General features: G+C 38.4%; 1 protein-coding gene across 4 annotated transcripts in view; it reads left to right on the top strand.

Moving 5' to 3' along the window:
• Positions 1–14696, top strand: part of cntnap2a (contactin associated protein 2a) — a gene marked incomplete at its 5' end in the record, with an annotated part of 289852 nt that overhangs the window by 50706 nt on the left and 224450 nt on the right. For all 4 annotated transcript variants that reach the window (XM_036124791.1, XM_036124789.1, XM_036124790.1 and 1 more), the window contains 3 exon segments: positions 5804–5856; positions 6021–6171; positions 7530–7714. In XM_036124791.1, coding sequence (XP_035980684.1) covers positions 5804–5856; positions 6021–6171; positions 7530–7714 — 389 coding nt within the window.

Raw genomic sequence — 14696 nt, 5'->3', positions numbered from 1 at the left:
GAAAAAAAACAACTTTTTTTTTGTTTTTAATGTGTTTGCGGCTCTAGTGGCACGCGTTTTATTGACAGTGAGCTGACAGGAAGAGGGGGGAAGACAGGCGGCAAAGCACCGCGGGTCAGAGTCGATCCCGGGCCGACCGTGTCGAGGACTATAGGCCTCCTAATATGGTTTGTGCTAACCGCTCCGCCACGGGCGCGCCCCGGAAAACAAAACTTGCCAAATCCGGTCGGGAGAAGGGCGAAAACATCGTTTCCACCAACAAAAGCCTTCAGAGCCGTTCTCTGATGTTCTTTTAATGAAACAATATTAGGTAGATTGGACAACACGGAAGAAATAGCAGCATCAATGTTAACGCTTGCTTCCTCGATGCGAGCCGCTATTGTTGTCTGTCTCACGTCACGGTCGCCTCTCCACTACTGCACATCTATGAAACTCCAGCCCTGCGTTCTGATTGGCTAGACAATAAAATTGGTTGGAGAAATCACTCTCTATGGGAGATGTCCCAGATGGATGTAAGTGGAGCTAGGCGGAGAGAAATCCATATGGCTAGAGTCAGGTTATATTACAGCTGCCCCAGTCATTCTTTCACATGTTTCTATTTAACTAAGTCTATACTGCAAAATTAATACATACAATAGTGACAGATAGCTGTACGCCAAAATCAAACCTTCATCCTCAAAGAAACAGAAAAGTTAAAGATTTCACATAGCTTGGCCATGAAACGCAAGGTAAAAGCACACTTTTTCTTTTCAAGACTGACTTGTGTGAGCATATTGTAAAATATGCCTTTTTTATTTAGGAAATGTCTTCATTTTTCCTTTGCATTGACATTTGATATGTTACCACTGAAGAACATAGTAATAAAAAAATAAATAAAACCTTAGTTGGAAGTCCAAAATGAGCTTGGAGTTAGTTTCTGAGAGATAAGAATGTTGCCTACCATGCCTTGGCAGCTGTTAGATTACAAATAATAAATAGCCAATCAGGTAAACACATGCTTACAACTCAGATATCGGCGATAACAGAGAGGGCTGCACAACCGCTTGGGCATGATACCCCCCCACCCCCACCCACGGTCAGATGCATCATATTTCAGAGATGTCTGTCAGCTGTGTTTTGAAGCCTGCAGTTCTTTCTGATGATTACTCTGTCACTCCTCCTTCCTTCAGCATTCAGTCAGAAAATGAGAACACATACATTTTTCTGTTCATCTACCCATCCCTCTCTCTCCAACTCCTCCGCTTGCTTAGAATCAGCCCCTTGAAAAATGTTTTTTTTTCTGCTTCCCAAACGAAAGATGAAAGTGAAGAGAGGTACAATGAGGGTCTATGGCCAAAATGAAAAAAAGAAGGAGAGCACAAAGGAGAAGTAGTGGGAGGAGAAGGAGGCAGATAAATATAGATGTTATGTTCCAAGCATAATCACCAAATATGTTGGCTGTGGATGATAATTCACGGTTTTCAGAGTGTGTGATAATTAAATGCAATGCCATGTTATGACTCATCTAAGACTCTGTGTGTGTGTGTGTGTGTGTGTGTGTGTGTGTGTGTGTGTGTGTGTGTGTGTGTGTGTGTGTGTGTGTGTGTGTGTGTGTGTGTGTGTGTGCCAAAGCTGGGCGCCATAAAGGAGACATGATCCACCATGCTGGGAAATTTACATGCTCATTTCTGTTATGATAAACGTAAAGCGTATAAAAAAAAAAAAAATCAATTAGATCAATGTCAACTTATGTGTTGACGATACATGACATGAGTCAGAGTTAAATCATTAAGTCAATTATTGAGTGGAAGTTAATACTTCTGCCCACTTCTGTGAACGTGTAAATGTTCTTATACTTACTTATGTTCTTCTTTTTTGTTTTTTCTTCATATATATATATATATATATATATATATATATATATATATATATATATATATATATATATATATATATATATGTATATGTATATATATATATATATATATATATATATATATATATATATATATATATATAATATATATACAAATTTCCAAGGAGGCCAGTCTTTTGCAAAAGTATTCACACCTCTTTTTCACGTTTTGTCCTATGACTGCCACAAACATCCGTGTGTTTCATTTGGATTTTGTTTGATGGTCCAACACAAAATGGTACATAACTCTGACGTATAAAGAAAATAATGCATGGGTTTCTGAGTCGTTTTACTTAACAAAAGTGTGTCAACCATTTTTATTGAGCCCCTTTCATTCTGATAACTTTAAATCCATTCCTTTGCCATTATCACCTTCAGAATGAGCCATATCATCAAAGAGACTCCACCTGTGTAAATTTAAGGCAAGTTTATTTGTATAGCACATTTCAGTAACAAGACAATTCAAAGTGATGTACATGAACAGAAAATAAGAAAAGAAAATATTGCAGAAGAAAGTACATAGTAGCACCTTATTAGGATATAAGACAAGTTGGACTACAAGCTAAATCTTAAGCGCAACATAAATGCAGCTGTTCTATGTAGGCCTCAGAGGGAAACTTGCAAAGAGGTTTGTTAGAGAACATTACCTAACAAACAACACCATGAAGAGCGGTGACCTCACTGTACAAGTCAGGGGGAACTTTGAACATCTCATGGCATACTGGTCAATCCAGCTCCCAAAAGTGGAGATCATATATAATAGAGCTGTGAACCTACCAACACATGGCAAAAACAGCATTAATCATAAAAACTACCAAAAGGCTCAATGTAGCTTTAGAGCATCAACAGAGATCCACTGCTCAGGTTTGTTCTAATTGAAAACCCGGTTGCTCGAAATTGTACCTGGTTATGTTACAAAAGCTGCTTATACAGCATATTAGAGAAAATCTGTGGCAAGACATCCATCCTTCCATTCTCTGTCACGCTTATCCTTTGTGGGGCCGTGAGGGGTTGCTGGTGCCAATCTCCAGCTGTCAATGGGCCAGAGGCAGGGTTCACCCTGGACAGGTCGCCAGTCTATCGCAGGGCAACACAGAGACAGACAGGACAAACAACCATTCATGCACACACTCACACCTAAGGAGAAGTTAAAGAGTCATGTTTTTTGACTGTGGGAGGAAGCCGGAGTACCCGGAGAGAACCCACGTATGCACAGGGAGAACATGCAAACTCCATGCAGACAGACCCAGGGTCGGACTCAAACACAGGACCTTCTTGCTACACGGCAACATCGCTACCCACTGCAACACTGTGCTGCCCTGTGGCAAGACATATCCACAGATTTAAGGACACCTCTGCATTTAAGCAATGAGATGTAGTCCTCACTGTAATGTTTTGACATATGTTTCTCAGCATACACACAAGTATGTTCCAAAAATTAAATGAAAATAAATGAATGACATTTCGTCACGGGGGGTAATAGAAAAGTGAGAACATTCAGTTTCAAGCTTGCCATATTGTGGTGACCTGAATTTGTTTTCCGACTCCTCAATTTGTTGCTCAGACAGCAAGGCTTGTTTCCATGGACACATTTTAACCTCCTAACAACTCAGTGCGGTACTTGAGTGACCTCAGTGGGACCTAGGTGGCATCTCTTTGGCATAGCTGTACTCTGTTGGGATATGTGTTTAATGAGCCGGATAGCGCCTTAAAGCCTCGTGTACTCGTACGTTTGTGATGAAATCTACAATCAGGCAGATATTCAAATTTAAATGAGTGATTCACAATGTAAAGTTTTAAAGCAGTCTTTCTTCACACTACCCGTCTGTGGATTTTCTCTATGAGAAGCATAGGGCATACATTCAGAAAGATATCTGGGGATGCTAAGCATGTGCAAACTGGACTTTGCAAGTCTTTCTAATGTTGAAACTGATGCAGATCAAATTGCTTTAGCAAACCTCTGTTGTAATTACTGGCTTTCTGCCCTTGGCATCCTCAGGAGGAGGATACTCACATGCAAAATGTATTCTGGCATTTTGTTGTAACAAATAATGCAACTTATTTGTTGTGTTGTTATTTGTAACAACAATACAAATGTGTAAGTTAGATCAAAATATTTGGATACAAATGTCGTAATTTTAAAATCTGATGCATAGTTTACTTCAATGCATTTTATCTCTCTACCAATTAGCTAAAAGGATACTTAATTCCACTTTCTTTTACAGTCTGTGGCATCACTTATTGATTTTGAAAGACCATTTTAGATGCTGTTCTTTATTATTAGAATGATAATAAAGTCAAATAAAACTAAATAGTAAGGAAAATATTATTTGAATTGTTTACTTAGTTGAAAGGATGCTAAAATAGATTTGCATTGCTTCCTTTAGCTTGATTTGAAGTCTATTGTTGCTCCTGCGTGTATTTAGAGCAATATGTTTGGTGAATCTGGTGCAGAAGAAAAAGCAGATGACAGGAACAAAGTAGTTGCAAAATTGGAGGAGAATGACAATAATAAAGATTAACCCCCACTTCTCCATCCACACCAAGGCAGAGCATGAAACTGTATAAGAAATCTGAAACTCATCCTCGAAAAATTCTTGATGTATCCTTATGTTTTATTACTATGAAAGAGCAAACAAATGCCTCAGACTGAGAAACATTACAGCTTTAGATGATTGTGTCAATAATGGTCAGATTTTCTATCCTATTCTTTACACCCTGCAATTTCTAACCCATTTCCTCACACAGACACACCAATGTTCTCTCCACTATCCACTGGAAGTCTTGGAGTGATGTTAGAAAGATTGACGAGGTGGCTAAACCGCCACGCTTTATTTCTCCTCCGATTTTCTTGTGAGGCGAGGCAATGCATCAGTTTGACAATGCGAACAAGAGGCGGCATCTTCAGTTAATTCGGACAACAGTAGTTGTATTATTTACATACATGTTTTTCCAGCAAGTAGTGTTTTGTTGTTGATATTAATAAAAACAAACGTGTGAAAAACAATTGTAGTGAAAGATGTTCTCAGTCATTCTGCTCGTATTTTTCCATCTGGTTGCATTGCCACGTCATCCAGGACATAAACCCCCCAAAAAAGGTTGAAATTAAAACAACTAGATTTGAGATTTTGTGGTTCAATGTAAGGGAGAAGTACCAAGCTTTAAGCTGTTTGGGATGGGCCATTTTGCACGTTGAATTTCACTTGCAGACTGGACTCCCCTGACAATAGGGTGTTTGAGCCGTTGTTAGCATCTCAAGCTCACCGCGTGCTTGTCGAGATTCTCCACACAATGTTTGTGAAAATTCTCCACACAATATTTTCCCATTATCATGTCAATAATCTGACCGAAACCAACACAATTGTCTAAAGTTGTGAATGAGCCAGGCTAACGACGGCACTAATGACACCTTATTGTCAAGGGAATGCATTATCCAAACATTCCAAACAGCTAAAAAATGTAGAAAGCCAACAGAGCTTAGGGTTTAAACTATAGGAACTGAATTCCAGTTGTTTTGTTTTTTAGCCTGTTGTGGAACAGACATGTCAAGTTTCTAATATAGACTGTATGGAAGAAAGAAAATACCAGAATTGGCTTTCTCACATTTTTATGGTCATCCCAGCTTTTCCTATTTGAAAGAAAATGAAAGGGGGTAATTAACTGCTGTGGTTTTTTTTTTTTTTTGTTGTTGTTTTCTTTTTATCCATTCTCAGTTTTCAAAGCCAGTCATTAATTTGGTGTTGAGACATTACATTACAACAGGCTTTTATGTGTCTCTGTAATAAAAGTATGTCATTATTTGGTCGACGTGTGTGTATGGGGTTGGTCTTCATGCTAATTTTTGTAATTAAAATCTGCAGCCGCATTATCCTTCACATTAGTCATTTGTATGCTTTTGGTCTCTTTTAGGGGCGGATGTTATCAACTTTGACGGGCAGGGAGTAATCTCATATCGTTTTAAGGTACATAATCTATTCTTTTATTTAATTCTTTGAAAAATCAGCCATCATTGTTTTTAAGATAAGACAGGACACGTGTCTTTAAGTTGCTCTATGTTAAATTTAGAAGTTTTGCCTTTTTCTGGTAAACAACATTGTGTGGATGTGACATTTAAAATTTTTTCCAGGTGAAGAAGATGAAGATTATAAAAGATGTGATCGCCCTGAGATTTAAGACATCAGAGAACGAGGGTGTGATTCTCCATGGGGAGGGGCAGCAGGGAGACTACATCACTCTGGAGCTCCACAAGGCCAAGCTACTACTGCAGATAAACCTGGGTGCGTAAACAATGTGGATAGGGGAATAAAAAGAAGTGCTTACCTTCTTGCTGACTCTCTGTATCAGTATTTTTCAGAATATCTGAACAGGGGAATGTTTAAAGTGAATTTACCTGTGAAGTCATATTACTTCAAATAAAACTCAAATAACTTCTAAATGTTGGATATTAAATCAATTACTATGAATATACACTATTAGGTCAGGTTCTATCACCTTGCTGAACACCCATGGTGGCATCCAACATGAGTATAAGTACAGCAACAAATTTGTATGTAGTTTTTTCTGAGGTGAAAAATCTACACAAATACATAGGTGAGTTTAAATTTTGTTTTGCAAATTATAGAAAAAATGTCTTGCCTCTGTTGATAAAATTCTTCTCAGCATGAAGGTAAGTTTCCAATTGAATATTTTTTACTATACAGTGAGCTATTGTTTAGATTTTTAACCAATTCCAATATTGTGGGTAATTTCCAATCTTGCTTTTACTGTAAAGGTTGACCTTCCAAAACAAATTTTAGCAGATTTCCATTTTTCCCCAAGAATCATAATGAGAGAAAATATCTATTAGCAAAAGCATAAGTTATATGTATAATAAACAGTATAAATATATACAGTATAACATCAATAATAAAAAATCTGTATTAAATATATATATATATATATATATATATATATATATATATATATATATATATATATATATATATATATATATATAATTTATTATTGATATTTTTGTAAAACAACAACAAAAAATAGGCTTTGCTATTTCAAAACAAACAATGACAGAATTGACACTTTAAACTGGTTTGAGCATCTTATGTTGTCAGTTATTGTTGTCATCACGACTTTAGGGATACAAAAGCAGCAGTCTTTATATATTTTAGAGAATTAAAATACTTAGCTGAACTTTGAGATTTCACAAGTTAAGCATGTTCTAAAACAGAGTTTGAAAACTCAAAAAAATAATAATAAATCAAAAAAGAGCTCCATTTTTGTACATCACTCAGACTTCTGTTGTCTGTTAAAAGTCTCGCTACCTCTCACAGCGAAAGTGAATTGCTTATCCAATAGAATCCAGTGTCCTTTTAAATAACTTATTATATATGTGACTTCATTCTAAAGATTTTACTGATACTGAGAGAAGTAGCTCGCATTCAGCTTTCCCAACTTAGTAATAGTATCTGCACTGAAGGGTGTTGCCATCTACACCACCTGGTACAACTTAGTATAGTGAGTTCATTGGAAAAAAACAATCTGATTTTGGATTTTGCCACTGATCACCTGCCAGTGATGCAGTTGATTTCTGATTAGATAGTTAGTGATCATTTTGTAACTTTCTTTATGTGTCTTACAGGCAGTAACCAGTATGGCTCTATACTGGGTCATACCTCTGTGACCACTGGCAGTCTCCTGGATGACAATCACTGGCATGCAGTGGTGATTGAACGCTACCGTCGCAATGTCAACTTCACCTTAGATGGACACACTCAGCACTTCAGGACAAATGGGGAATTTGATCACCTTGATTTAGACTATGAGGTGAGCTCTATATGTAAATGGCACAGTATGCCACACAGAGCACATAATAAAGGTAACAACACTGAATTAATTACATTTTTGAAACCAAGATTTTGTGCAAGTGCTTACAAGCTGAATGAAAACATTTATAAAACTGACAAGTCATGGGTCTTTTATTTAAAAATGCTACACTCTACATCCATTTTTCTTACTAACAATCTACAAGCTCAGAATGTTATGAGTAACCCTTTTTAATGGACCGATTTTTCTACAGCTGTTCTTTGAAATACAGTTGTGTGTGTCTAAGTATGAGGAAAAACTTGCAGGCCATGAAAAAAGTGAATATATAAAACATCTAATTTATTAATCTGCCTCAGCTTTGCATGGAACATGTAACATTAGGCAACACGTATCACTTGGCTGTGATGTATGACTGACTCATTAAAAAAATATCAAACAGTTTCACAGCCAAAAATATTTCTCATAGCATCATCTATTCAGTCCATGCTGTTTTACAAAATAGTGCCATTGTTTAGCTTGTGAACAGCTGGTGATGTTTGCAGCGCAACCAGTGGTTGACAAGATTTCAATTCCATTGAAATTAGTTTTATTTTTATAAAACAAATTCATAACACATGTCATCTCAATGAATTTCACGAAGTCAAATTCAATCAAATCATACAAGCTGATTGGTTAAAAGGTTTCCTATCTAAGGAAACTCAGCAGATTTTATCAAGTCTTGATAAGCAGCGTTCACTCCTGACAGAGCGGAGGGCCACAGTGGACAGTCGTCTGCATTGTCCATGGCTTTGCAGCAATCCCTCATACTGAGCAAGCATGAAGCAACAGTGGAGAAGAAAAACTCCCCTTTAACAGGGAGGAAAACCTCCAGCAGAATCAGGCTCAGTGTGAACGCCTATCTTCCTCGACCTACTGAGGGTTAGAGAAGACAGAACAAAGATTACAAAACGCACAGAAGCACACATTGATCCAGGAATCCTTTCTATATTATATGGTAATAGAGGTGATCTGCCTCCCTGGATGATGCAACAGCTAACAGAACAGCAGACCAGGTGTACCTACTATCAAGAGAAAAAAAACAGAGAACATAAAGTTAAACATTGAAATAACAACAAATATGGCAAACTTGGAGAACAGTAGGATAAATCAGCAGAGTGAGAGAAATAGGCCCTGATGTCCTCCAGTAGCCTAAGCCTATAGCAGCATAACTACAAAGATAGCTCAGGGTAACCTAATCCACTCTAACTATAAGATTTTTCAAAGAGGAATGTTTTAAACCTAGTCTTAAAAGTAGACAGGGTGTCTGCCTCACAGACCAAAACTAGGAGTTGGTTCCACAGGAGAGGAGCCTGATAGCTAAAGGATCTGCCTCCCATTCTACTTTTAGAGACTCTAGGAACCATCAGCAGACCTGCAGTCTGAGAGCGAAGTGCTCTGTTAGGAACATGTGGGGTAATCAGAGCTCTGATATATGATGGAGCTTGATTATTAAGGGCTTTATATGTGAGAAGGAGAATTTTAAATTCTATTTTTGATTTAACAGGAAGCCAATGAAGGGAAGCTAAAATAGGAGAACATGATATTTCTTTTTCATTTTCAGCAGAACTCTTGCTGTAGCATTTTGGATCATCTGAAGGCTTCAAACTGCATTTTGTGGACTTCCTTATGAAGAACTACAATAATCCAGCTTTGAAGTAACAAATGCTTGGACTAGTTTTTCAGATTTCTCTAGATTTAAGTTCCTAAAATACTTTCAATACAGGAATAGGATCATAGGATCCTCTTCCATCCATGATTCAATGTGAGCTGTGCAGGCTTTTTGTGTTGTACTGTATTCCTCTGTGCAGATTTTCTCCTGATATTCCAGTTTCTCCCTTAGTCGGAATGCATGTTAGGTTAATTGGGGATTCTAGGTGCATCATGGGAGTGAGTTAGTGTCCCCCCCCCCCCTCCCTCTGTGATGAACTAGTGATCTGTGCCCCTTGTGACAGCATGGATAGGCTCCAACCCTCTCTGACCCTGAACATAATAAAGTGGGTATGGAAAATGAATGAATATATGTGGTATTGTGGTTTTATGAGTTTCTCTGCCACATCTGACACCATAAGCCCTCCCATAAAAAAAAGACTGTTTTGTATTCATGCTACAAAGAATGAACATGAGCAGAATGCTTAAACTGGATGCCTTTTCTTCACTAATATGTGAAGTGTTGCTTGCAGTGTCTTGCAAAAGTGTTCATATCTTGTTTTGTCATGTTACAAGCACAAGCTTCAATGTATCTTTATACAATAAAGCTGTGGAGAAGAAAAAAACAAACAAAAAAGCTTTAAGTAATGAAACAATATCCCAGCTTTGAGGATCTCATTAAGTACTGTTCATCATGTGAAAATGGAAAATGCATGGTTACAACAACAAACCTACCAGAAGATTACTGGACACATTATTTCACAGGGAAAGCAGGGATAGTGCTAATGAAAGAAGCAACAAAGAGGCCCATAGTAACTCTGGATATGCTACAGAGTTCCACAGCTCAGATCATCTGCTCTGCAAATCTAGCCCTTTTGGAAGAGTGGCAAAAAGAAATTGTTGACAGAAATTAGTGTGATTTGCAAGCTGGAAAGCAAACAAGTGGCAGAAGGTGCTCTTGCTGAATGAGATCCAAATTGAACTTTAGGCTGACTTGCAAAAACATCTGTGTGGCGGGGGGTTTAGCACCGCACATCAACATGCTGTGAAGATGCTTTTCTTCAACTCAGACAGTGAACATGGTCGGAGATTGTTTGAAGAGAGAGAGAAAGAGCACTTGAGATGTAAGAAAAGGTTGACCTTCCAGCAGGACTACAAATCTAAACATTCAGCTAAAATGGAAAGGTTTACATCAGAGGTTGGCAAACCTTTACTATCAAAAGAGCCATTTTGACCTCTCTTCTACCAAAGAAAGAATTGTTAGGAGCCACAAAACATAATACATCTTATAAACTCTTTCTATCATTTTGTTTTATTTTATTTTTAACAGAACAGCAGAGAAAGAATGATTAGTTATGAAGAATGACACATTTGATGTCTGTTTCATTTGCTCCATTCATGCAGGTCTATGTAGAAGCAAAATAGGTTTTACAAGAATAAAGCAGACAGCTTGAATGGACTCAGGAAGGTGGTGTTTTGGTGGCAGTAGACAGGAATTCTGGAGATGAGCGACAGTCAGAGCAAATTGTATTTTTGTCAGAAATCTGGAAACGACCACAGAGCTGTTTACTTGTTGAGAAGGTGCTATAGTATGTGTTACGAGTGTTAACGTTGTGATTCTCCTCATATTAGGGGGTCTCTGTATTGGAACAATGGCAGGAGAACAATTTTGTGTCATTTTCTGTTTTAATCCACTAACTAAATGATAAAGTGTCAACATTGCTTTCCCTTTTCAACACAAGTAAAACATCTACTTCCATGCCTAGTTGGTTAAAAATTAGATGGAGTTGACTGGATCCGAGTTCTCGATGCACAGGTTGCAAATTACATTTCAGGTGACCACTGTGGGACAACAGCAAAAATCTAACATAATCTCACACTTGACTTTCCTGTGCGGGACTGTGCCACATTTTTCACTCCTGTCTTGGTGTTCCACAAATTGAAACAATGCCCCACATTTAACTGGGTCAGATTCGGAAAAGTCAAACAATTATTCCACATGTGCTTTTCTGAAAGAAGGCAGAGCTGCGTCGGCTGTCAATCAAAATATGCAGCAGCGTCCCACTTCACGAGCAGCAGCACGCCAGGAAGCTCGTAAAATAAAACATGTTTTTCTCGCCCATTGACTGCTGGAGATAGGCACCGGCACCCCTCACGACCCCAACAGGGATAAGCGTGTAGGAAAATGGATGGATGGATGGAAAATATTTTTTTCTGATAAACTTAGAACAGTCGGGTTGGAGGTGGTTGTGCTAGTGCCTATTTCCAGCGGTTGATAGACGAGAGGCGGGGCCGTGGTATACACCCTGGTCAGGTCCCAAAATCATAGGGCTAAAGTTTACCAGTTTTATCAAACTGCTCGACGCTGTTCCAGGTCTTCCTCTGCTGCTCAGTGAACGCTAACTGCAGCAGGAATTACAGATGCCCACAAGCTGTGAAAGAAGCAGAAACAGCTCCATTGAAGGCGGGGTTTGACTGGACTCTGAACGGACAGTGCTGTGAATGGATCATCCGCAGCCCGTTCACTATGGGCAACTTTTTTCCTGCGTGATAAATGCAATATGTGTGCGTGTGAAGTCAGTGATATGTGTGAGTCTCACGATCATTGTGTGATATTTGAGAGCCCTGCACTTGGATGAGGCAGACACGTTCCCTTAGAGATTTTTAGTGATGCATTCCTTTCTTCCCGTGTCATTTTCTGATACTGAAAACAGTGGATTGACGACTCGACAAAAGTGCTTGGACAAAACCGAAGTGCCATTGTCAAAAAAAGTAGGCAGGGCTGAATAAGGTGAATAGTGGCAGCTTTAAAAAAGTAAACACGAAATTATGGACTGTTTTTTTTTTTTTTTTTTTTTTTTTTTACAAGTTCATTTCAGAGTGCTCCCCTCAAGCAACACACTTGAACATACATTAAATAACTACATCAGATCTGAAATAAATGTTTTGTTTTTTTCTAGAGAGTAAGCGCTTATTAAAAGCTAGTGTTCTCACCTGTTTAATGTGACTTCTGCTTCTGAAGCTCAATGCTAACTTTCCATATATGCCAGGGCTGTAAGATGTGAGACTGATCTTCACACAGGACTGTAGGCTCTCATTTATGAATCCTGTGCGATATTTGGACTTTATGAAGTCAATGCTGAAGAAAATGCGCTCAGACCAGATGCATCATTTTAATGTACATATCCATGTCATAGATGGCACGAGCTTCTCTTTCACAGGAAATTTTTATTCAGCGTGTTTAAGTGACTTGTCAATGCCACCACACAATAAAACTTTTCCAGCCAATCGTGGTCTGCTAGTTCGGGATAGCTGGGGTCTTGGCTTCCCAAGGTTTTCACATGTTTCCAGACCAGAAGCAAAGCTACTCAGCACATCTCCCCCCCTCGACAGCCACCAAACTCGGTTGTGCAGCAGGGGATCAAAATATGAGGTTTGAACGTCCTCTAACAATGAGTAAAACTCTGTGGTTTAACTCATTTACAGTTATTTTGTTCGGCATCATATTAACGAGATTCATCATTTCCCCATATTCGTGGGGGGGGGGGGGGTTGTTTGAGCATGCACCAAGAAGCGCTTTTGATCCGGCAACTTTTCACAAATTATGCACAAAGCCCTTCTGCGCTCCTCTCCTACTGGGTGCACCATCATTAGATGCTGACACCAGGTGAGAGGTGTTTATCTCTTTGCCTTTTAGACAACTCAAAACAGCTAACAAATGTCCTGACCCCACGCTTGGAGCTTTAGCGGCATGAGTTCAATCAGTTCTCCTAGTTCAATAGGTTTCACATATCTGCATGACAGTCCTGTCTGCTCAGTATGTACCACTGGACTCATCGCAGGCAGTTGAATATGCTTGAGCTGATATGATGTCATCAATTTGCTTACTGGTGATGTCTGTTGCCACTTTAATGGTCCTGTCCTAGACGGTCTTTGCAGAGAAGGATTTCTTTAATTTTCGGAATCGTTTCGCGTTTGTTTTTGAATCTGGAAAATATTAGATGCTGTAATATTTTTAGGAATGATCCTTTCAAGTATTCTCCATCTGTGAATAGCTCCCCTACCTTATGATCTCATGAGCAGCCACAAAACTAGCAGCTGCCGATGAGTTTAGAGATGATAAACTCCTTGAAAGTATGTTTGCTCTGTTCAGCTGTCCGTAGTAGTTCCAAAATCGCTCTCTTGGGCTCATCTTCACTTCAGTACTTTTCAGAAAATGCTGAATGCTTGTTTTGAAAGTGTCTTTTAACATTATATTTTGTATTGTTTGCACATTTTCAACCACATACATATCAAGCACATGGGTAAGCCAGGATTGTTGGCTGTGCAGGCAAAGGAATCTGTCCATACTGTATTAAAATCTCTATTTACTACTGAGATTCTTCTTTTTTTTTCGGGATGTATTCATGGCTAGCTTACCACAGGGGTGGCACACTAAAGAAGTTGCCAGCAGGTAAAGGCCAGGGCTATAGATACAGATTTGACATGTATTTTATCTGACAAATTAAAATGTTAAATATGTGGTAAAAAATAAAAGAAATAGTTACCCAAACAACATTGATGTCTTTCTGTTTTGGATTCTTGCTAACACAGACCTATTCTAATCAATTATCTATTCAGAGTCGGGGGGGGGGGGGATAATCTATTTGTTGTTTCTTTTTTTTCTTTTTATCCTGCATTTGACTACATTTGTTGTTTTCGGCAGTGAAACAACCCAGTCTAAGTTTCGAAATGACTGTAACATCTGAACGTGCTCCTCAAACAACTGCTGCTGCATTACAGCAGCAAAGATCAACAATTATATCACAGGAATAATGACTCTGAATGCATGACTCTTACATTATTAGGTAATATTTATTGTGTTTCAGGCAGTTTTTTACAAAATTGATATTGCCCTTAGTCATATTGCAATAATGATGAATTTGTGATATTCGGTGCATTACACTTACATAAGGTTCAAATCAAATACATTTAAGTTTATGTTTCTAATGACGCATAAAAGGCTATGAAAACTTTGGTAAGGCACTGTTTAATTGTATTTTGAAACACAGTAACTGTGGTGCGCTTCAGGATGCGGGCGGTCTGGTTTACGAGCAGGCAACTGTACCGATGTTCAGTTTTAAATGATGAAATTGTTATTTTGAGCCGCTGTCAGATACATGCCATACCCTCCCAAACACCTTGAGGTCTAAACAAAGTTCTCCAATAATAACTAAGCTGTGAGGCAATATATCTTGTATATTTTGTTAGTCCGTCTTTGTGATGCTGCTTTATTTACTTTCCAGCTTTTGCTGTT

This window comes from Fundulus heteroclitus, chromosome 21 (assembly GCF_011125445.2).
Source record: "Fundulus heteroclitus isolate FHET01 chromosome 21, MU-UCD_Fhet_4.1, whole genome shotgun sequence".
Taxonomy (NCBI): Eukaryota; Metazoa; Chordata; class Actinopteri; order Cyprinodontiformes; family Fundulidae; genus Fundulus; species Fundulus heteroclitus.
This window is presented reverse-complemented; position numbering and strand designations above follow the sequence as displayed.